General features: G+C 42.3%; 1 protein-coding gene across 2 annotated transcripts in view; it reads right to left on the bottom strand.

The window, feature by feature from the left end:
- Nucleotides 1-19,507: 19,507 nt before the first annotated feature.
- The window catches only part of LOC110524795 (DENN domain-containing protein 1B), a 222,739-nt gene continuing 216,792 nt past the window's right edge, over nucleotides 19,508-25,454 (bottom strand). For both annotated transcript variants that reach the window (XM_036978765.1, XM_036978766.1), the window contains one exon: nucleotides 19,508-25,423. In XM_036978765.1, the coding sequence (XP_036834660.1) occupies nucleotides 24,518-25,423 (906 nt within the window). In that variant the 3' untranslated portion in view covers nucleotides 19,508-24,517. The remainder of the gene's footprint in view (nucleotides 25,424-25,454) is intronic.

The raw sequence follows: 25,454 nt of genomic DNA, 5'->3' as shown, positions 1-25,454 counted from the left end.
GAGTCTGCTATCAAAGTTTGATTGCAAAAGTGAAATGTCTTCAGACATCCGGTGTAGGTTGTTTGCAGTTGCGTTTGAGACAACAACAAAAATTGACCATCAAGAGGAAGCTACGCCTTTACTTATTAATGGAGAGCTGGTTGCTATGTACTTTGCATAGAGGCTTGTAGGGGTTCTGGTGGCTCGTTCTCATCAATAGCAAGATGGCCAAGTTGGGGTGTGATAACGTGATAAAGATGGCCAAGGTGGGGTGTGATAACGTGATAAAGATGGCCAAGGCGAGATGTGACGAAGGCTATCTCCCCCAATCTCTCTCTCAAAATCTACATTTAATCCATTTTAAATTCAGGCTGAAACACCACTAAATGTTGAAAAAATCGAATGATGTGAAACTTTCTTCAGAAAATATTCTCACCCCTGTATATATAAATATATATTCTCACCCCTGTATATATAAATATATATACAGTGACTTCAGAAAATATTCTCAGCCCTGTATATATAAATATATATACAGTGACTTCAGAAAGTTTTCACACCCCTTGATTGGTTCCACATTTTATTGTGTTACAGCCTGAATTTAAAATGAATTCAATTGAGATTTTGAGTCAGTGGTCTACACACAATACCCCATAATGTCAAAGTGGAATATATCATTTTTGTTTTACAAATTAATAAAAAATGAAACGTTTAAAATGTCTTTACTGAATGAGTATTCAACCGCTTTGTTATGGCAAGCCTAAATATATTCAGGAGTTAACATGTGTTAAACAAATCACATAATAAGTTGCATGGACTGTACAATAATAGTGTTTAACATGATTTTTGAATGACTACCTCCTCTCTGTACCCCACACATACAATTGTCTACAAGGTCCCTCAGTTGAACAGTGAATTTCAAACACAGATTCAATCACAAAGACCAGGGAGGTTTTCCAATGTCTCGCAAAGAAGGGCACCTATTGGTAAATGCATTTTAAAAAAGCAGACATTGAATATCCCTTTGAGCATGGAGAAGTTATGAATTACACTTTGGATGGTGTATCAGTAACCGCTCAGGGAGAGGAAGGTAACCGCTCAGGGATTTCATCATGAGTCCAATGGTGTCTTTAAAAAACTTTGTTTAATGATGAGATGGGAGAAAACTGAGGATGAATCAACAACGTAGTAGTTCACGATACTAACCTAAATGACAGAGTGAAAAGAAGAAAGCCTATACAGAATACAAATATTCCAAAGCATGCTCCGGTTTGCCACAAGGTACTAAAGTAATACTGCTAAAAATGTGGCAAAGAATAAAAAGTGTTATGTCCAATCCAATACAACACATCCTGTTTGCAATAAGGCACTAAAATAAAACTGCCAAAATGTGACAAAGAAATTTACTTTATGTCCTGAATAAAAAGTGTTATGTTTGGGGAAAATCCAATACAACACATCACCGAGTATGATCATGTTAAACGCTATTATTGCACAGAGTGATTCCATGCAACTTATCAAGCAAATGTTTACTCCTGAACTTATTTAGGCTTGCCATAACAAATGGGTTGACTACTTTTTGACTGAGGACATTTCTGCATTTCATTTTTTATTAATTTGTAAAAATGTCAAAAAACACAATTCCACATTATGGGGTATTGTGTGTGAATACTTTCTGAAGGCACTATATATATACTAGTCATATATATATATATCATATACTATATATATATTCCCGTTGGGTTGCTGATATTCATAGATTAAATAGCCAAATTGATTAGTTACAGGAATCAGGATTAATAAAGCTTACGCCACGGCCTGTTTTACAAAATTGTGGGCCTACCACATGGATGGGCATTCATAAAATCCCATCGTGGCCGACACGGTAGGCTACACCCCACTAAGCACGAGCCCTCTTTTTTTCTTATTTTTTTGTGCTTTAAAAACGGTAGGCTTACCACATAGATGGGCATTCATAAAATTGAATTTCAGGCCATACTGTAGGCTACACCTCAGTAAGCATGGGCCGACGCCTTTTGGAATTCTTTTTTTGGACCGGCCTGACTTCCACGTCCACGGACATTGATTTTTGGTCCGGTCCAGACCAAATCTAAATCAATAATGTTTGGTTCACATTTTGTACGGTATGGACTAGTCTTGATTTGTCCCAAATAAATCAAGGCTATAAATGACATATTTTCAACTGTCATTCAAAACCGAAATTAACCTGATTTCAACATCAAGAAAATGTGTTTTTTTTCAACGTCCTGAAAAATATTTATTTTAAACGTATGGAAAACACATATTTTCACCTTTCATTCAGAACCTAAATTGAACCTAACTTCAGCGTCTGGAAAATATATATTTTAGACCTCTTTTCAAATTTATTTTGCTTACTGGGACTATTCTAGTTTTGCCGGTGCATTTTTTTGGTTTCGCATAGTGTGGCAGAACGGTAAGGACCGGCCCTGATCTCAGCCATAGCTATACCAGGAAGTGCTGTTGGGGATGAATCATAATTAGTTGGGTAACAGATTGACATAATAATGCTTATGTGAGATGTTTGTCATTAGAATGTCTTCTTTTTGGACTATAGTGTTGGCAGTTTGCAGTTATCCTTTCTCTGCTAGGGCTCAATTACTTGGGCCCCAGAGAGGGGAGAGGTCAGGCTTGTCATCATATGTGAACGTATCTTTTAAACCATGTGAAGGAATGATTGAGGGGGAACCAATTATCTCTTGGCTCCACAATGTTTGTGTGCTAGTCACTCCCTACTTTTCTCATTAGGGGGAGGAGGATGGCAGTATCTGGAAACAGTGTATGTCCCCTCTAAGGTTGCCCTTATCTTGAGCTAGTATATGACCTAAGAGGCTCACTGTCTTCAGTGAGCTTGTCCAGGAGGAGTTGTATTTGAGATGGGAGTATCGAGAATTGACAATTGATATATCCATTGGATGAGGTAATGTTTTGGTATTATGATGTACCAAGAAACAGATTAGAACTTCGTTTAGCAGACCAAACTGAACGATAATTTATAGCTAATGCTGTCTGGATATGGGATACTCCTCTCTCAAGTAAAAATCTTTCTTTGTGAAGCTCCTATTATCTGTAGTTTGTCATGTCGACTAGGGGGTAGATCTTTGCAATAAAATATCTCAGTTGCCATTATGTTGACCACTCTCAACTTTTCATTAGAGATACTGAAATGTTGAAAGTCAAATGCGATTGCAAAAGCTTAATTATTATTAAAGGTGAAGTTTAATAAGTGTGTGATTTGCTCTCTCATTACTTGGTAATACAGGAAATTTCCATGACACAAGAGATCCATAGGTTTTGGACTTTCTAGGGAGTTTTTCCTAGCCACCGTGCTTCAAAACCTGCATTGCTTGCTGTTTGGGGTTTTAGCCTGGGTTTCTGTACAGCACTTTGAGATATGGGGATCTGCTGAAAGACACCCTGGTGAGGGGTGGAGTGCGCAAGTGTTACAACTGTGGGAAGCCGGGTCATTTTGCTGCTGACTGCTCCGAGCCAACGAATCCACAGAGGAACAAAGGCAGGAGGGGCCCGAGAGGAGGGGGCAAGAAGAGGAGGAAAAGGAGCACATGCATGGACAGCCCCATTCCAACAACAGCCGTGGCAGCCACCTCCCAACCAATGGCAGGTCGGGCCACCTCACGGGGTCCAGCAACAGCAACAGTAGGGCACACAAGGAGTCCCTCTAGGCAGAGGACAACCTGGAGCCTGGCAGACGGGGCCGCCGGCACAGACACCCTGTACAATCCAGGACAGGGACTGGAGGAGGAGTATTGACATGATGAGAAGACAGGGACAGTTGTGCTAAAATCCTCAGAGCAACAAGAGCATTTGTTTTTAAAGTGTCACACCCTTCTGAGAGTAGAGCCAACAGTGGAGGCTTGCGTCAATGGTGAGTCACTAATATTTCTTGTTGATACTGGGGCTGCTATGTCTGTCATTAACTGCAAGGCTATGATAAAACCTCCCATGTCTAATGAAATAGTCACAACTGTAGGGGCTTCAGGCCTCCCACTCAGAGAGCAGGTAACAATTCCACTGCCTGTCTCCTTTTGTGAGGAGAAGTGTCAACATCAATTTCTCTACTCTGACGACTGTCCTGTCAATCTGATGGGCAGGGACCTCCTGTGTAAACTTGGCATCAACATAACATGTGGCCAAACCGGTTTAACTGTTATTCATGAAGAAGAGGAGGAAGGGGGGGAGCAATTGATGTTAATGTCTGAGTTTTGTGACTGGTATTATGCATGGGATGTTGATGTGCCCAATATTGCTCGTGTTTTCTCAATGGCCAAAACCCATTGGGACAACGAGGGCAGTTTCATGTCTGAAGCAGGCTTACATTGCACCTCCCATTTTTCACCATCTCCCATCTCTTGACAAGAGATCTCCATTATGAGAAACAATGGCTGTGTGCTACATTACAGGATGAGTCAGTGCAGTGTGAGGGTTTATACTGTAGCAGTGATTTCTGTGCTTTAGGGTTTAATCTAACCCTGCACAGAAAGAGCTCTACCTGTTTGAGGACAGCGCACCAAATGTGTCCCTGGCAAAATCAGACAGAGTAGAATGGGTGGATACTGGAATTTGGGTGAAATGCTTGTTTGATGCTACAGACTTGGAGATGCGCCCTGATGGGTCAACTTATTCACCCAGCACACTGACAAGCTGTTACCCGGAACTCCAACTGAGAGGGGTGTGCATGGTGTTGATCAGGTTTCTTTTTCTACCAATATCATGTTGTTGAGTGAAGACTCACCCCTCCTGAGAGGGGTCCCTGAATGCCTATGGGCAAGGGACAAGTATGATTTTGGGAGAATAAAGGGAGCTGCGCCAATGGTAGTCACTCCTAAAGATACCAGGCGCCCATCTAGAGCAGAGTATCCACTCAGTAGGGAGGCAATAGCAGGTATTACTCCTGTTCATGCATCCTTGTTAGCTAATGGTGCTTTAATTCCCTGTCTAGAATCACCCTGTAACACCCCTATCTTGCCTGTTAGAAAACCTTCAGGTGATTGGAGATTGGTCCAGGACTTAAGGCCTGCGAACGATGCAGTTTTTGCCTGTGCCCCGGTGGTACTTAATGTTACTACACTGTTGGGGCAGTACCACCCACAGCAGAGTGGTTCTCTGTGATTGATTTGACGAATGCATTTTTCAGTATTCCAGTGGCACCAGAATCTCAGTTCTGGTTTGCCTTCACGTTTCTAGGAAAGCGATTTACTTGGACTCCAATGGGTTACGTGGAATCCACCGCTATTTTTTCAGTGGTTTTAGAACAAAATCTGGAGGGTTTTATACCCCCTGAGGGCAGCTCTCTGATTCAGTATGTGGATGAATCAGCTCTCTGATTCAGTATGTGGATGAATCAGCTCTCTGATTCAGTATGTGGATGAATCAGCTCTCTGATTCAGTATGTGGATGAATCAGCTCTCTGATTCAGTATGTGGATGAATCAGCACTCTGATTCAGTATGTGGATGAATCAGCACTCTGATTCAGTATGTGGATGAATCAGCTCTCTGATTCAGTATGTGGATGAATCAGCTCTCTGATTCAGTATGTGGATGAATCAGCTCTCTGATTCAGTATGTGGATGAATCAGCTCTCTGATTCAGTATGTGGATGAATCAGCTCTCTGATTCAGTATGTGGATGAATCAGCACTCTGATTCAGTATGTGGATGAATCAGCACTCTGATTCAGTATGTGGATGAATCAGCACTCTGATTCAGTATGTGGATGATTTGTTGTTGTGCTCCAGCTGAATGGAAACTTGTGAAACTGATACTCGGGCTCTGTTGGTATTTCTCGCTGAGAATGGCCACAACGTTTCAAAGAAGATGTTACAGTTGGTTTCACAGACAGTGAGGTATTTGGGTTATGACATCTCTCCCAATGGCAGGCAGCTGGGTAAAGAGAGGATACAGGCTATTCTCTCTGTCCCACAGCCGGTTACTAAACGACACATGATGTCATTGACTGGTATGGCAGGGCGTGGGGCGTGGTTACCTGACTATGCTGAGGTGGTGCAGCCGCTTGCTGACCTTATTTATGGCCACAAAAATGGCAATGATTGACAAAATGAAGTGGACAACAGAGGGACTGACTGCTCTGACCAGACTGGAACAACTCATGACTACTTCTCCCTGTTTGGGGCTCCCTGACCATTCCAAACCTTTTAACCTCTTTGTTTGTGACAAAAATGGTTTTATGTCATCTGTTTTAACACAGGAACATGGAGGAAAGCTGCACCCATTTGGGTATTATTCCAAACAGCTGGACAGTGTGGCCAGAGGTCTGGTTTGTTGTTTGAGAGCTGTGGCTGCTGCTACTGAAGCTGTGTTGGCTTGTGCAGACATTGTTGCCATGTGTGAACTCACTGTACACATTCCTCATGCTGTACATGCTCTTATTTCACAGGCAAAGACGGCCCATCTAACACCAGCTCGACTGCTCCATTATCAGAATGTTCTTCTGACAATGTGTCATGTGACCCTGAAGAGGCGCACTGTGTTAAAATCTGCTACTCTGTTGCTCACCGAGGACGATGGAGAGCCTCACGACTGTGCTGAACTGGTGGAGCTTGTCTTGAAACCAAGTCGGATTTAACTGATGTCGCTTTGCAAAATGCACATTTGTAACTGTTTGTAGATGGCTCTGCTCAGCGTTCTGAGAAAGGAGAACCATTGGTTGCGTATGCAGTTACTACTGCCTCAACCACACTGGAAAGTGCTAAATTACCCTCCCACCTTTCTGCTCAAGCAGCAGAACTCTTTGCACTCACTAGAGCTGGCATATTAGCTCAAGGCCAGGTGCCATACTGCCCACCAGACCCTGAGGATGGAGGACCAGAGACGCCGGAAGTCACCGACTAGATGGGAGGATCAGGCCCAGACTCTACGCATAATGTTTCTTGCTCTGGTCTTGAGCATTCTCATTACAGTTGCCATATGGACAGTGACTCAGGGACAACCGGTCCTGGAAAGACAACATGGTACGGACTCGACTGATGACCGTTCAGTCCCACTGCGGGACTTAAATAACAGCCACTCCAGCTCGAGCCAACAGCAGGCTCAGGACAGGAGTCCAGCAAACAATAGCCGCTCCCATACCGAAAGAAGAAGAAGGTCAATGCATCCACTGGATGAGCATCACAGTAGGAATCACGAGGGAAACACTTGGTGGTCACTGCTTAACTACACAGTAAAGACTGAACTGATGTTAGGAAATACCTCCTGTTATGTATGTAGCTTGTTTCCACATTCAGCGATCTCCCCATTCTTCCCCATCTTTGCAATAAAATATCTCAGTTGCCATTATGTTGACCACTCTCAACTTTTCATTAGAGATACTGAAATGTTGAAAGTCAAATGCTATTGCAAAAGCTTAATTATTGTTAAAAGTGAAGTTTAAGTGTGTGATTTGCTCTCTCATTTCTTGGTAATACAGGACATTTCCACGACAGTGCAGACAAAATGGAAAAGGCCGCTCAAAACGGAAGATGGAAGTGGTTGAGCTGTGATCTGTCTAAAAAGAACCCCACATCTAAACTCTGTGTATCTTACTGCAGTTGATAGAAGTACATTCTACATTCAGAACATTCACATGTATTGGAGATTCACGCTAAATATACACAAACAAGGGTGTACTTTTGCACACAGAGCAAGAGGTTTTGAATGTAGCATTGTTGCACAGTGAAAGGCAGGTATTAGCTTCAGATTATTACTTAGATGTTAAGTCCCTGATCTAGATAGATATCCAATCACTGAATGCATTTTAGTGTATCAAGTTAAGAGTAAGAATTTGACTAATCATCAGGTGTGTCCTTTCTCTGAGGGAAACATGAGGGGACCAACTCAGCAGACTCCTCTTTAAAAGCTAGTCCTCCAGGTGACGCCCACCCAGACAGTTTTGAGAAGGACTTGACAATCTCAGAGTTACTCTATTCCAACTCACTTTTAATAGTTAAACCTAACAAAGTTATTTGAATGGTCTGAAAATAAGTATACCATATCCTGCTTGAACCACAGTCCTTTATCCCTCTCCCAAACATGATTGATCCATTGTCAACATTTGAAATTCCTGTAGAAAAATGCCTCAAGTAAATTAGATTTGATCAACCTTATTAAATGCACCTCTTACACTCCTTGAGTGATCGCATCGGGCTACATTTTCTTAAACAATTCCATGTACTTTATTGGTGAATTTAGGCCCCACAGCCCTGTCACCATTAAAGGGATAACAGCCCTCCCATCAGCCCCATCCCCTGGGTATCATACTGTACTTACATATGGCCAGCTCTATGAGCCCAGTACACAGCAGCAGGATCTTCAGTCCATAGAGACCTGCCATGTCCAGGAGCGACGATCACACTACCCAGAGACCATACGTCCTAAAGGTAACGCCAAAAGAAACTCTTACAAATTATCCGTCTTATTCTCAACAACAAAAAAACAAAAAAAAAACGTTGAAATTGTGTGTATTTGTCTTTACGTATGTCTTCCCTCCAGTCTTATCAGCGGACACAGCTTCCTGAATGTGTTCCCCTAACCCTAAACCTCGCCTCTGGTCCCTCAGCGCTACGCGACAAGTGATGTCACAGCTAGGTGAGACTCTGTACTTTACCTTATTTTACAGGAAGTTCCATTTCATCTACGCCACACATCTCCTTCCCTCCGGTCTTTTCAGCGGACACAGCTTCCTGAATGTGTTTCCCCTAACCCTAAACCTCTCCTCTGATCCCTCAGCGCTACGCGACAAGTTATGTCATAGCTAGCTGTGGGAAGGAGATGTGTGGCGTAGATTAAATAGTATTTCCTGTAAAATACGGTAAAGTACAGAGTCTCAGCTAGCAAATCAATCAAATTTAATTTGTCACATACACATGGTTAGCAGATATTAATGCGAGTGTAGCGAAATGCCTGTGCTTCCAGTTCCGACAATGCAGTAATAACCAACGAGTAATCTAAACCAACAATTCACAACAATTGCCTTATACACACAAGTGTAAAGGAATGAAGAATATGTGCATAAAAATATATGAATGAGTCATCTACGCCACACATCTCCTTCCCTCCACTTCTGCACTTTCCTCTAAGGTGCACAGCATCAGATACATACAAAATACATATGTTTGTTTAGTGTAGCCTGGCTTTAAGTGTATTTAGACATTTAACTAATCTTCAGAGAAAGAGAGGGCATGGTCTCACAGTGAGGCATGGCTGATTTGTCCGTAAAAGTGTTAAACAAAAGGCTTTTTGAACTCACAAACAAGGATTACTTCCATATAACAGAGTTATAAGTGTTGAATAATATAGTTTGTCCTGTGTGGTTCAGTTGGTCTAGCGTGGTGCTTGCGATGCCAAGAGTCGTGGGTTCGATTCCCACCGGGGCCACACATACAAAATGTATGCACACATGACTGTAAGTTGCTTTGGATACAAGTGTCTGCCAAATGGTATATTAGTTTGTTCTGTGTGTTTTCACACAAAAGCAATTATTACTGATACATCATGTTTTTTACGTTGGTCCATTACACCAAGAAACTTGAAGCTCTCAATCTGCTCCACTGCAGCCCAGTCAATGAGAATGGGGGCGTGCTCGGTCCTCTTTTTCCTGTAGTCCACAATCATCTCCTTTGTCTTGATCACGTTGAGGGAGACGTTATTGTCCTGGCACCACACTGACAGGTCTCTGACCTCCTCCCTATAGGCTGTTTCGTTGTTGTCGCTGATCAGGCTACAGGCCTGCTGCATTGGGTTATAGGCTACAGGCCTGCTACGTCAGGTTATAGGCTACAGGCCTGCTGCGTTGGGTTATAGGCTACAGGCCTGCTGCGTCAGGTTATAGGCTACAGGCATGCTGCGTCAGGTTATAGGCTACAGGCCTGCTACGTCAGGTTATAGGCTACAGGCCTGCTGCATTGGATTATAGGCTACAGGCCTGCTGCGTCAGGTTATAGGCTACAGGCCTGCTGCGTCAGGTTATAGGCTACAGGCCTGCTGCGTCAGGTTATAGGCTACAGGCCTGCTGCGTCAGGTTATAGGCTACAGGCCTGCTGCGTCAGGTTATAGGCTACAGGCCTGCTGCGTCGGGTTATAGGCTACAGGCCTGCTGCATCAGGTTATAGGCTACAGGCCTGCTGCGTCGGGTTATAGGCTACAGGCCTGCTACGTCAGGTTATAGGCTACAGGCCTGCTGCGTCAGGTTATAGGCTACAGGCCTGCTGCGTCAGGTTATAGGCTACAGGCCTGCTGCGTCGGGTTATAGGCTACAGGCCTGCTGCGTCAGGTTATAGGCTACAGGCCTGCTGCGTCAGGTTATAGGCTACAGGCCTGCTACGTCAGGTTATAGGCTACAGGCCTGCTGCGTCAGGTTATAGGCTACAGGCCTGCTGCGTCAGGTTATAGGCTACAGGCCTGCTACGTCAGGTTATAGGCTACAGGCCTGCTGCGTCAGGTTATAGGCTACAGGCCTGCTGCGTCAGGTTATAGGCTACAGGCCTGCTGCGTCAGGTTATAGGCTACAGGCCTGCTGCGTCAGGTTATAGGCTACAGGCCTGCTGCGTCAGGTTATAGGCTACATGCCTGCTGCGTCAGGTTATAGGCTACATGCCTGCTGCGTCAGGTTATAGGCTACAGGCCTGCTGCGTCAGGTTATAGGCTACAGGCCTGCTACGTCAGGTTATAGGCTACATGCCTGCTGCGTCAGGTTATAGGCTACATGCCTGCTGCGTCAGGTTATAGGCTACATGCCTGCTGCGTCAGGTTATAGGCTACAGGCCTGCTACGTCAGGTTATAGGCTACAGGCCTGCTGCGTCAGGTTATAGGCTACAGGCCTGCTACGTCAGGTTATAGGCTACATGCCTGCTACGTCAGGTTATAGGCTACAGGCCTGCTACGTCAGGTTATAGGCTACATGCCTGCTACGTCAGGTTATAGGCTACAGGCCTGCTGCGTCAGGTTATAGGCTACAGGCCTGCTGTGTCAGGTTATAGGCTACAGGCCTGCTGCGTCAGGTTATAGGCTACAGGCCTGCTGTGTCAGGTTATAGGCTACCTGCCTACCTGGTTAAATAAATAAATCAATGTTAACTATAATATGACTACTTGATTTTTTTTTAATGATAAAGAATAGACCAAGATAGACCAAGAAAACGGTTGCAATTTACAGTGGTGCAACTTTCGTTTTAGAACAGCCTACCCGACCATTTGGAGGCATCCGCATGGTCCTAAAGCACACAATTACCTCGTTCTGTATCAAATTCCAATGATGAAACTGGGGGGAACGAAAATGCAATTTTAGAATTTCAGACATGTTTGTCATTTATAATCTCTCATTTAAAATCTCTCATTTATAATCTGTAATTTCTATCATGTAATATCTCTCATTTACAACCTCTAATTTCTCTAATTTATAAACTCTCTTTAATGAAATAAAAATACAAACCTATCAAGCTCACTAAGATCTTGCTGTGAAGCTGTGTGTGTGTGTGTGTGTGTTTCTTTTAAAGGGCACCCTAATTCCCTATATAGGCTAGTACACTACTTTTGACCAGAGCCCTATACGATCGGGTCAAAAGTGGTGCACTACATTAGAAATAGGGTGCTATTTGGGACAAAGACCTTTCTAAACGTTGATGTATAATTTATGATTTATTTAACCCTTTCTGAACGTTGATGTATAATTTACGATTTATTTCACCCTTTCTGAACGTTGATGTATCATTTATGATTTATTTAACCCTTTCTGAATGTTGATGTATCATTTATGATTTATTTAACCCTTTCTGAACGTTGATGTATCATTTATGATTTATTTAACCCTTTCTGAACGTTGATGTATCATTTATGATTTATTTAACCCTTTCTGAACGTTGATGTATCATTTATGATTTATTTAACCCTTTCTGAATGTTGATGTATCATTTATGATTTATTTAACCCTTTCTGAACGTTGATGTATCATTTATGATTTATTTAACCCTTTCTGAACGTTGATGTATCATTTATGATTTATTTAACCCTTTCTGAACGTTGATGTATCATTTATGATTTATTTAACCCTTTCTGAATGTTGATGTATAATTTGATTTATTTAACCCTTTCTGAACGTTGATGTATCATTTATGATTTATTTAACCCTTTCTGAATGTTGACGTATAATTTGATTTATTTAACCCTTTCTGAACGTTGATGTATCATTTATGATTTATTTAACCCTTTCTGAATGTTGATGTATAATTTATGATTTATTTAACCCTTTCTGAACGTTGATGTATCATTTATGATTTATTTAACCCTTTCTGAACGTTGATGTATCATTTATGATTTATTTCACCCTTTCTGAACGTTGATGTATCATTTATGATTTATTTAACCCTTTCTGAATGTTGATGTATCATTTATGATTTATTTAACCCTTTCTGAACGTTGATGTATCATTTATGATTTATTTAACCCTTTCTGAACGTTGATGTATAATTTATGATTTATTTAACCCTTTCTGAACGTTGATGTATCATTTATGATTTATTTAACCCTTTCTGAACGTTGATGTATCATTTATGATTTATTTAACCCTTTCTGAACGTTGATGTATCATTTATGATTTATTTAACCCTTTCTGAATGTTGATGTATCATTTATGATTTATTTAACCCTTTCTGAATGTTGATGTATCATTTATGATTTATTTAACCCTTTCTGAACGTTGATGTATCATTTATGATTTATTTAACCCTTTCTGAACGTTGATGTATCATTTATGATTTATTTAACCCTTTCTGAACGTTGATGTATCATTTATGATTTATTTAACCCTTTCTGAACGTTGATGTATAATTTATGATTTATTTCACCCTTTCTGAACGTTGATGTATAATTTATGATTTATTTAACCCTTTCTGAACGTTGATGTATCATTTATGCTTAATTTCAACAATAAAAATTAAAAACCGATGGTCTTCTACGCTAATGTAAATAAATGTATGTCTACTGTAAGAACCACACATTTTTAAACCTTATATCACATTATCTGTAAAATAGTAAATTAGTAAAATAGTTCATTTTCTAAGTGATTCATCTACTCCATCCTTTCAGGTCCTGCAGACTTCCAAACCAAAAACCATTGGCTATAACAGAGTAGGCTTAAGTTAACTGGTACACCATTTGGTGGTCCCTATGGCAGTATCCTTTGAAGAACCCTTTCGGGTTCTATGTAGAACTCTTTCCACAGAGGGTTATACATGGACCTAGAACATTTTTCCTAGAAGTGTAGCCTAGGTTACTGACACAGTCAAGTAGCCTTCCTTTTAAGACTGAAATTTATCATAAACTTTCACAGGATGAGAGAAGGAAAAAGGACAAGATGTCAATCAGAGGCTCAAAAGGTTACTGATATTTTTACATTGTCTCCAGACACACACGTTTTATTTAGCCAAGTCATGGATCCATGTGTCCACTGTGATTTAACATGTACATTATGGCCATGGTCTCTCTTGTGAACAGAGTAAGCCTCAGCCAGAGAACTTGTTTGAACCAGAGGCTGGAACACCTGGCAGGCCAGAAGAGGATCATCTGCAAGCTGAAGGCTGGATTTGCTGCCAAGTCTCAGCGGCTGATACGGCCCCCTACAGAGAAAGAGAAGCTGGCTGACAGCAAGGACAGCCAGAAGCTACTCTTGAAAACTGTGGCAGCTCAGAACAATATCAAACATTTTAAGGCTGAAGTAGTATCTGTGGTCTGGAAGTCCCGAGTGGTGTAGTGGTCTAAGGCACTGCATCTCAGTGCTAGAGGCGTCACTACAGACACCCTGGTTGGAATCCAGGCTGTATCCCAACCGGCTGTTATTTGGAGTCCCATAGGGCGGAACACAATTGGCCCAGCATCATCTTGGTTTGGCCGGTGTAGGCCGTCATTGTAAATAATAATTTAGTCTTAACTGCCTAGTTAAATAAAGGTTTAAAATATATATATATATATTTAAAAAATCTAGAAAGGTGTGATAGAAAGTTGTTGCACCTTAAAACAGTCCAGTAGTATTTGGGTGATCAGTAGGACAGAGATATAGTGTATTTGGGTGAGCAGTAGGACAGAGATATAGTGTATTTGGGTGATCAGTAGGACAGAGATATAGTGTATTTGGGTGAGCAGTAGGACAGAGATATAGTGTATTTGGGTGATCAGTAGGACAGAGATATAGTGTATTTGGGTGATCAGTAGGACAGAGATATAGTGTATTTGGGTGAGCAGTAGGACAGAGATATAGTGTATTTGGGTGAGCAGTAGGACAGAGATATAGTGTATTTGGGTGAGCAGTAGGACAGAGATATAGTGTATTTGGGTGATCAGTAGGACAGAGATATAGTGTATTTGGGTGAGCAGTAGGACAGAGATATAGTGTATTTGGGTGAGCAGTAGGACAGAGATATAGTGTATTTGGGTGATCAGTAGGACAGAGATATAGTGTATTTGGGTGAGCAGTAGGACAGAGATATAGTGTATTTGGGTGAGCAGTAGGACAGAGATATAGTGTATTTGGGTGAGCAGTAGGACAGAGATATAGTGTATTTGGGTGATCAGTAGGACAGAGATATAGTGTATTTGGGTGAGCAGTAGGACAGAGATATAGTGTATTTGGGTGAGCAGTAGGACAGAGATATAGTGTATTTTGGTGAGCAGTAGGACAGAGATATAGTGTATTTTGTCAAATAATTTGCAATGTAATACTATCTGTTCTGTGTCATTGTTTCATACACAGTAGACTAAATAACCACATTCTGCTTTATCTCCAAATAATAATAATAATAATAATAATAATAGTTACCCAGATTATTTTAAAGAAGAAATACTGGTTCCTATTCTTTTAAATGGCAGGTATCATTTTGTATCATTCAAAAACAATTAACCCTCCGGCTGTGTTCAGGTCGAATTGGACCGATTTCCAAGTTCTCTCTCTGAAAAATGTAGCTAATTTAATCGGATTGGTTTTAAGGTTCCATGTCTTTGCCTATACAGGGCATCTGAACACACAAAATACATTTGGATGATGTTCATAAAATTTGGGGTGTTTTATTTAACTTTTGTACAGCTGTGGTGTTCCCGATCAAAAATGACCGGTCATTAGAAATGAATGGGTGAGACTACAATTACTGTATAAAATTGAGTTCAGGCACATGCCCATTCATCAGATGGACACACTTCCTCTCCCAGACCCCCACATGCATGTGTGTTTGAGTAAACACACACACACTTCACTCCCCTTCTTGGCTTCCATGGCAACACCCACGGGAACCTTTCCCCAATTGAATCTTTCCCCCACGGGAACCACACCTGTTGGCATTCTCACAAACAATCGCAAAATTGTTTCAATAATATATAGAACTTTTCTAGCAGCTCTGGTATATATATCTTTTTTGAGGCCCTACAATTCATTCTGTGGAAGCACAATGACCAAACAATATACTGTATGTGAGGCCCTTGATCATATCTTTGATTATGACACTGGTGAGGAGGAGAGAGTCCTTGTTAAACTTTGACACAAAGTATCAAATCAATTTATATAGCCCTTCTTACATCAGCTGATATCTCAAAGTGCTGTACAGAAACCCAGCCTAAAACCCCAAACAGCAAGCAATGCAGGTGTAGAAGCACGGTGGCTAGGAAAAACTCCCTAGAAAGGCCAAAACCTAGGAAGAAACCTAGAGAGGAACCAGGCTATGTGGGGTGGCCAATCCTCTTCTGGCTGTGCCGGGTGGAGATTATAACAGAACATGGCCAAGATGTTCAAATGTTCATAAATGACCAGCATGGTCAAATAACAATAATCACAGTAGTTGTCGAGGGTGCAGCACGTCAGCACCTCAAGAGTAAATGTCAGTTGGCTTTTCATAGCCGCTCATTGAGAGTATCTCTACTGCTCCTGCAGTCTCTAGAAAGTTGAAAACAGCAGGTCTGGGACAGGTAGCACATCCGGTGAACAGGTCAGGGTTCCATAGCCGCAGGCAGAACAGTTGAAACTGGAGCAGCAGCACGGCCAGGTGGACTGGGGACAGCAAGGGTAGTCCTGAGCCATGGTCCTCGGGCTCAGGTCCAAGGAGCAGTAGGAGGAGTCAGCCAAGGAAGTGCATGAAAGGTCAGCCAAGGAGGTGCAGGAGGAGTCTGCCTCCTCCAATCCTTGAGGACCAGCAGGAAGAGTTCTCTTTCTGTGTTGTCAGCTGCCCAGCAAAGGGTTACCTGTCATCAGCATCTGGCTCCAAGGAGCATTCCTCTGAGACGAGGTGCCATACCCCAAAGTATTTAATGCAATTCCATATTGCATTCTGTCTCTGCTGTTTATTCAGTTAATCCAGTACTCGATTGAACTACTATTGAGTGAACTGGTCACAGTAATTCTGCTGTTCTTTAGGTGAGTTAATATGTTGTGGGAAAGAGGATGGCTACACTTAAAATAATATATTGTGTTACAGGTGCCTGTGTGCCCTGAGGTCCTCAGTGATGATAGGAGCGATTCAGAGCTGGCCTCACAGAGAGGCATTGGTAAGCGCGAGGTCAGCCAAAGCTTCTCTTCAGGCTTCACTAGCTGAGGAGCAGTGGAAGAAATGTCAGGCTCCAGCTGGAAGCCAATAAAATGGCTTCAGCTTTCGAGGGAAGACTCACAGTGCCAACATGCACAGCATCCTGCTGGCATTGAAGGCCTTGCAGGAGCAGAACACAGCGAAGGAAGCTTCCCTGGATTCCCTGCTCCTTAAAGCCGACCAACAGGACTCTGAGCTGTTGGAGGAGGAGAGCCAGCACTTCCAGTATGCCCTTCAGGCTTCCCTCTCTCAGCAGCAAACACCACTAGAGGAGTGTGCTCTTCTGGCCGTGGAGAGTGTTGTGGAAATATTTGGTCAATCATATTTCACAAATACCGGAGCCTGTGAGTTCAAATACTTTTACTTCATAATAAAAGCCGAGCTGGATCATGATAACAACTGCCTTCCAGTCTTGGCACAGAATACTTATACATTTGTTCTTCTTACGTCATCCTCATAGTGACTCCTCTTAATGGCTCGTCACCTCTGGTATTTAGCCACCGTTATCATATTGCCTTCATATTAGGACATGCAACCTGTAGAGTCACAGAAATAGTTTCATGCATGTAAGACCATAGGAACAGACCTTGGCACTCTACAGGATTAACCAATACATGACATCCTGCTGAATCCTCTGAAAGGGGAACCGCTGTTCTGGAAAAAAACCAAGAGGTGTAACCACAGTTGGCCATAACATTTACAAGAATAACCAGGTGCATGTCTAATGATGTCCAATGACCTAGAGCACATCGAGTGCACTAGTTTTGCTGGCTGAAAAATTCACAGTAAGAGGCACAGCAGCATTAAAGAGCTGCAGAAGATGAAGCTGTGGATGCACAGAAAGCACTAAGTGCCTGGCCGGAAGCAAGCCTCCAGAGAGAGAGAGCATGACCACACCGTTGTCCGGAACAGCTGGTATTCAGTGTTGCTAGCCTTGAAGTGAGCATAGAAAGTATTTCACTCGTCTGGTAGGCTCGCGTCACTGGACTGCTCACGCTAGGGTTTCCCTTTTGTAATCCGTGATAGTTTGCAAACACTGCCACATCCGACGAGCATCAGAGCTGGGGGCGGCAGGTAGCCAAGTGGTTAGAGCGTTGGACGAGTAACTGAAAGGTTGCAAGATGATTGAATCTCGAGCTGACAAGGTAAAAATCTGTCGTTCTGCCCCTGAACAAGGCCGTTTACCCCCTGTTCCTAGGCCGTCATTGTAAATAAGCATTTGTTCTTAACTGACTTGCCTCGTTAAATAAAGGTATAACAAAATAAAGAGCTGCTGTAGTAGAATGTAATCTCGGTCCTGTATTGACGTTTTGCTGTTTGATGGTGGTCGGATGGTGTAGTGAGATTTCTTATAAGCATGCGGATTAGTGTCCCGCACCTTAAAAGCGTCAGCTCTAGCCTTTAGCTCAGTGAGGATGTTGCCTGTGATCCATGGCTTCTGGTTGGGATATGTACGTACGGTCACTGCGGGGAAGACGTCATCGATGCACTTATTAGTGAAGTCGGCGACTGAGCTGGTATACTCCTCAATGCCATCAGATGAATCCCGGAACATATTCCAGTCTGTGCTAGAGAAACAGTCCTGTAGCTTAGTATCCGCTTCATCAGACCACTTCTGTATCAAGAGTCACTGATACTTCCTGTTTGAGTTTTTGCTTGTAAGCAGGAATCAGAAGGATAGTTATGGTCAGATTTTCCAAATGAAGGACGAGGGAGAACATTGTATGCGTCTCTGTGTGTGGAGTAAAGGTGATCTAGAGGTTTTTCGCCTCTAGTTGCACAAGTGACATGCTGGTAGAAATGAGGTAAATTGGATTTTAGTTTTCCTGCATTAAAATCCCTGGCCACTACGAGCACCGCCTCTGGGTGAGTATTTTCTTCTTTGCTTATGGCCCTATACAGCTCAATGAGTGAGGTCTCAGTTCCAGCATCGGTTTGTGGAGGTAAATAGACAGCTACAAAAAATATAAATGAAAACCCTCTTTGTAAATAGTATGGTCAGCAGCTTATCATCAGGTATTAGAGATCGTGCACCAGCTGGTGGGACACACACCCACTCCCTTGAGTGTCCCCGACACCACTACTCTGTCATTACGATATTTATATTTACCATGTCCTTGTTCAGCCAAGACTCGGAGAAACATAGAATATTACAGTTCTTCAGATTGATAGGATAGTCTCAAACCAAGCTCATCCAGTTTATTCTCCAGTGATTGAACGTTCGCCAATAGAACGGAGGGTAGAGGCGATTTATCCGACGTACTCTCGTCAGGTATCTCACACGCCGGCCTCTATATCGCTGTCTCCTCCTTCGAGTGTCAGCCTCCTGGAAAAGTGACTTCAGTGCCCTCCTGGAGCCTCAACGCAGCAATGCTAACCGGATGGCCAAGGAGACCAAAGTACTGTCCAGAAAGCTCTTGGACCTGAACACCCAGCTGTGCGACAGCCTCCACACTGAGACCTCAACGTGTCACCCTGAGTTATCAAATCAATGCCTGCCGTGATGGGGACACTTACAGAGGAGCATCAGAGTATTGTGCCAACTGGAGAGACACTGATCGAACACAAGAAGCTCCGCTCTGATCATCGCTCCCTCACAGACGAGCACCAGGAGTGGTTGTCGTAGGGCACCACAGTGTCCTGCAGCTGGACCCTATAAGGAGCACTTCAACATGACCACCACAGCCACAGAAGACTCCATACTGGGTATGCCAATGGCAATGTGTTCACTGTTGAGAAACCTCAAGGAGAAGAGGAGAGTGAAGTGAGCAGATTGTCAGTTCTGGAGTTGCCAATCCCTTCCCACTCCTAGCAAACAGCAGTCATGGGTTAATGGTGTTGCCTGATATGTCTACAGCTTCTAAATGTCATTTTGAGGTAAATAATCAACTTTCATTAAAAGGAGAATAGAATCGCACTGATCTTTCGTATTATTATTTATTGAGATAGAATTGAAAATGGAATACAGGGAAATGTTGCATATACATGAACATAATGAATGTTTAAGTTCACAGTGGGTACAGTGGATAGAGTTGCACCACTCAGTCCATACCACGTTACATTCACCTCTTATGTTGTTTTCTTCTCTGCATTGAGAACATACAAGTAAGTTACAGTACCATGTCAAGTAAGTTTGTACACACTAAACTTCAGTAGGTTGTACACGGCATATTCAAATCATTACAGTACCATGTCTAGGGACCAGTGAACAAGGTTAATGAATGAACTGTGTCCCTCTCAGTACTGTCAGTCACTAAACGGATGTTTTACAAGACAAGCGATATGCCTCCGTTAGTTTTCTTGACAATCAGTGGTTTTGATCTTTAATATCACATGGGTGTTAGGAAAAAGGGAAATGTAATCATAAGAGAATAGAAGCTGTCAGCTTTTATCCTGTTTTCTTCTGCATCAGCATGTAAGTAGTGAGACAGTAACCAGACATTCAGTCATACAAATACCAGCTGTTCAGTACACTGATAATCAGCCACACAGGATTCCTTGCCGACTGTGTTAGGAAGACATTGCTCAAGTAAACCAATCACAATCCACAGCAGTTAAATACAGTAGTCATGTAGTACATGAGAAATAAATTCAGTTTGATAATAACATAACTACTAAGTACAGTATTTCAACACCATGTTTGCAAGGCAAGGATATTGGACAATACTACCGGACCTGACACCGTCTTTCTTTCTCTCCATTAGATTTGATTAACAAACAAAAATAATAAGAAAATAACCATTCAACAACTAAATAAGATTAGCAGAGCTCGGGTAATATTTTGAAGGAAAAAAACTAAAAACATTTTGACTTTAAAAAGACATCATTCATATACATGTATAACAAAAAACTGAAAAATAAAGTCAATTAATTGCAAGAATTTCTGCCACCTCATGAACTGAAATACTGTAACATGCTTTAGTGAGTGACTGGATGGAAAATGGTTTGAGTTTTTTAACACCTTGTTTTAAATGATACAAAAACGCCTCTTTTCCCCAAAAATAAGATCTAACAACAATAACATTTTAGGTGTTTGTTCTGTGAATCATGATACAATATACTATATATTATAAGACTCCTTTTAAAATACTGTAATCAGGAAAAAAAAACATGTCCAATCATTGAAAATAATATTTCATCATTCTGAAACAAAGCTTAAAACATAACTACATAGAGAACATCTTCCAACAAAGAAATATAAAGATCATTCTCTATTCTGTGAGCTCAGTCAGAAAGATCATTCTCTATTTTGTGAGCTCAGTCAGAAAGATCATTCTCTATTTTGTGAGCTCAGTCAGAAAGATCATTCTCTATTCTGTGAGCTCAGTCAGAAAGATCATTCTCTATTCTGTGAGCTCAGTCAGAAAGATCATTCTCTATTCTGTGAGCTCAGTCAGAAAGATCATTCTCTATTTTGTGAGCTCAGTCAGAAAGATCATTCTCTATTCTGTGAGCTCAGTCAGAAATATCATTCTCTATTTTGTGAGCTCAGTCAGAAAGATCATTCTCTATTTTGTGAGCTCAGTCAGAAAGATCATTCTCTATTTTGTGAGCTCAGTCAGAAAGATCATTCTCTATTTTGTGAGCTCAGTCAGAAAGATCATTCTCTATTTTGTGAGCTCAGTCAGAAAGATCATTCTCTATTTTGTGAGCTCAGTCAGAAAGATCATTCTCTATTTTGTGAGCTCAGTCAGAAAGATCATTCTCTATTTTGTGAGCTCAGTCAGAAAGATCATTCTCTATTTTGTGAGCTCAGTCAGAAAGATCATTGAAATACTAGCAAAGAGAAAAACCCTTCCAGCACACACGGTAAGCTAAGCTTGATTATAAACATGGAAAACAGAGATAGAATGACAGTTCAACCTATTTGATCTACTAGACTCTATGTTTCATAGGTAAAATAACTGACAACATACATTTAAGGATGTGGTTAAATCTCATCACCGAGTGGGCCAGTGGTTTTACATGCGGAAACACCGCAGACAACAGCTATTGAAATGTTGAGAGGACTTGACCTCTTTTAAAAGATCCACTAGGCGGAAATCATTCCTCCATTTCCTGGTTCCTAAAATCCTAACAGTTCACGACAAAACAACCAAGTATTGTATAGAGAATCATCATACCATCTAAACCCCTGTGAAATATCTTTTCAATAACCACATTTTTTTTTTATTTTCAGCTGTTTGAAGCTGGTGTACAAAATCGAAAGTAAAAGACCCATAAACTAAGCATAGAAATAAAGCACATAGAACAGATCTACCGCTTCGCTTCTAAGACTGGCTTTCAATGAGAACGACAGATCTATAACTCTATAACTGAATTTTGTCAGGTCACCCAAAAAGTTACATATAGCAGCTTAAAGACACAATTAGCAATGGCATTTTCTCCCTAACACCTTGTGTTGACCACACTGAGTATTACTCATATACTGTAAGGCACACCCTTCATTCTTACACACAAACCCACATTTTGGCCAAATGACAGACAATCTAATGAAACCATCAGTTAATCAATGGATTTACAAATATGATTATCAATTACCTGATCTGATTACAATTCATGAATAGTGGTAAAGTAAAAATCTATTCAGAATTTGGAAACTTTAAATGTTTTTTTTTGTTTGTTGCATAGTATATTGACAGCTTTCAAACTTCAAAACTGTCCAAATAGGTAATATTTTGGGGAGTGAAATAAAACAGGCCAACAAATTGTACACAGGCCCTTTGAGATCCAAATGAATAGCGGAGACTTCTCAGAACCACGGCGAACACTTTACAACCTCATCGTTAGCACAGCCCGGCAGTCAGGGAGGGAGCTACCGCTAAATTGGCACACCCAACAGCACTAGAGAAAACTGGCTAAACTCATCATCATAACATAACCACAAACAAGCACTGGAAAATACTTTTTTTCTGTCTGTATGTACTATAGTGGTAATATAGTGAGTGGTCACAATCTCTGGACATTACCCAAAGGGCTTGCATTCTCTCCATGGGAGATTTTTTTTTTAAAATCACTTCAGACATCTGTCCATACTCTCTGAAGAGAGCCGTATTGCTTCGTTATCCTTCTGCAATCATCTCAAGCCTTCTGGTAAAACACAGTGTGAAAGCGTCACCTCAGTGTTTAGGAGAAAGCTTGCATTTCATTTGGTGTGCGCACATAGCAACGATTTTAGTTTGAGAAATCCCACTCCACCTAAAGCACTCAACTCTACTGGCCTCCATTTTAACTGTCAGCCTCCATTTTAGCTGTCAGCCTCCATTTTAGCTGTCAGCCTCCATTTTAGCTGTCAGCACCAAAAACCAGGGGGAAGGACAGAAGAGAGAGGAGAATGAAAAGAGATGTTATAAGATGGTGAGCAAGGAAAGGTGAATGAAGGCGAGCAGGAAGAAGTGGAGAGAAGGAGAGAAACAGAGAGAAACAGAGAGAGATGGAGAGAAACAGAGAGAGATGGAGAGAAACAGAGAGAGAGATGGAGAGAAACAGAGAGAGATGGAGAGAAACAGAGAGAGATGGAGAGAAACAGACAGAGAGATGGAGAGAAAGAGAGAGATGGAGAGAAACAGAGAGAGAGAGATGAGAGAAACAGACAGAGAGAGAAAGAGAGAGAGAGGATTGTCTATTTATTCCTATCATCGGTTTACACAGCTCCTCTTCTCCTTTATGTCCTGACAAACAGGAGCATCCTGAGAAACATACATCTCTAAACAGACAAAACAGAGCAACATATATTAAACTACCTTGACTATCTTTACGTGCAGTGAAAAAGTTGTCAATTTTTCCACATTCATGACATGTGACAGTGGATCTAAGCATATCAAACATTTCCAGAAGTAACAGCTATAAATATATATTAGACATTTTAAGACTGAGCCGTGCCAAAAGCAAATCACAGCTCTGTTTAAGGCATCGTGTTAGGCAACTGTACAACGAACCTGTTACTCAGGTCGGGGGGGGGTGGGGACTTTGTGTCTTTACAATACTTTCAGATCTGAGGGAGACTAAATGTCTTCTTTATTAACTAAAACACACTCATCTTTTAGTACCATGTAAATGAGTAATATGTACCATTTCATGTGAGTTCAAATCCACCACATATTTTCCCTTTGTTTACACGGTCAGTCTTTGTTTACACGGTCAGTCTTTGTTTACACGGTCAGTCTTTGTTTACACGGTCCGTCTTTGTTTACACGGTCAGTCTTTGTTTACACGGTCAGTCTTTGTTTACACGGCCAGTCTTTGTTTACACGGCCAGTCTTTGTTTACATGGTCAGTCTTTGTTTACACGCTAAGTCTTTGTTTACACCCTAAGTCTTTGTTTACATGGTCAGTCTTTGTTTACACGGTCAGTCTTTGTTTACACGGTCAGTCTTTGTTTACACGGTCAGTCTTTGTTTACACGGTCAGTCTTTGTTTACACGGTCAGTCTTTGTTTACACGGTCAGTCTTTGTTTACACGGTCAGTCTTTGTTTACACGGCCAGTCTTTGTTTACATGGTCATTCTTTGTTTACATGGTCAGTCTTTGTTTACACGCTAAGTCTTTGTTTACACGGTCAGTCTTTGTTTACATGGTCAGTCTTTGTTTACATGGTCAGTCTGTTTCATTTATTAGACGGTTTGTTTGAATTCTGTAGCAGGTTAGAAAGAGAACCAAGATGACCGGTCTTCAACTCAGACCCCTAAACTTGGCAGGAAGAGGGGAAAAAAACAAGGGTAAGTCAAAGAGTCGTATCAGGGCGAACACACGCATAATTTCCAGTTGCCTGGCAGTGTCACGGCGACTTCCTGCGGTCCAAGGTCTGTTTTTGCATTTCTTCCCTCAGTGGCTAGGATTTGAGGAGGGCAGTCTGATTGTAGATCTGTGGTTAGAGGCAACTTCTACCTCAACCACCCCTGACCCTTGTCCCTGGCCCTGCTTCTGTCTCAAGACTTGTCTGTGGCTTTGCTGTGGCTGTTGTAATGGGTATTAGCATGTGTGTTGTTGTTTTTGCAGTGGACCTGGGACAGTTGTAGGCTGGTCTGATAGTCTGAGCCGAGATGACACATGGAATCTATCTCCTCCAGAAGTCCTTTCTCCTCTGCCCCTGAGACCCTGCCCTGTTCTTGCCCCAGCTCCTCCCCCTGACCCATCTCCTCTGAGCTCTCTCTCTCCCAGGGCACCAGCACTGAAGGCTGCCTGGCCTTCACCCCCAGACTCTTACTGCCCTGCCTCTGGAGACTCTTGTCCTGGTACTGCCTCATCGTTTCCTTGGACAGCACCTTCCTCCGCAGGATGCTGGAGGTGGTCTGGGGTTTGGACTCAGGGCTGAGCAACTGGGGGTTTGGGGACTCTCTAGTGTGGGTTAGCGGTGGTGTGTGTGTTGCCAGTGGAGGATTGCATGTGGAGGCACGAGTTGGTGCTGGAGACCGGTTGGATGAGATGTGGTGGTCTCCCAGGGATGGTGATGGAGGTGTGTCCTCTGGACAGAGCTGAGAGAGACAGATAGCGGGTGTGTCATAAAGGGCCTGGGGATTAGGTTGGATTTTATGCTGGGCCTTGGTCTGAGGGGCCTGGGTCTTGGGCTGGAGATTGGGGACCTGGTTGTCCTGCTCTGAGGCTGGAGCTAGGACAGGTGGAGAGGATGTTGAGAGGATATGTTTCTGCCTCTTGAGGCTGCTCTTGCTGGGTTGTCTACGTGGGGAGGGGGGCAGGTGCTTCCCGTGGAGGGCACCATCATCCTGCCAGCCCCCTCCCTGTTCTCCTCCTCCAACACCTCCTCTCCCCACCACCCCACTGCCACTAGTACACACCTGGGGCAGGTTGCTCTCACTGACGGGGTTGGAGGTGTTCTAGAACACAGATACACACAGAGAGTAGTTT

Source organism: Oncorhynchus mykiss, chromosome 5, assembly GCF_013265735.2.
Source record: "Oncorhynchus mykiss isolate Arlee chromosome 5, USDA_OmykA_1.1, whole genome shotgun sequence".
Lineage (NCBI taxonomy): Eukaryota > Metazoa > Chordata > Actinopteri > Salmoniformes > Salmonidae > Oncorhynchus > Oncorhynchus mykiss.
Note: the sequence above shows the minus strand (reverse complement) of the source record. Positions and strands in the feature narration are given on the sequence as shown.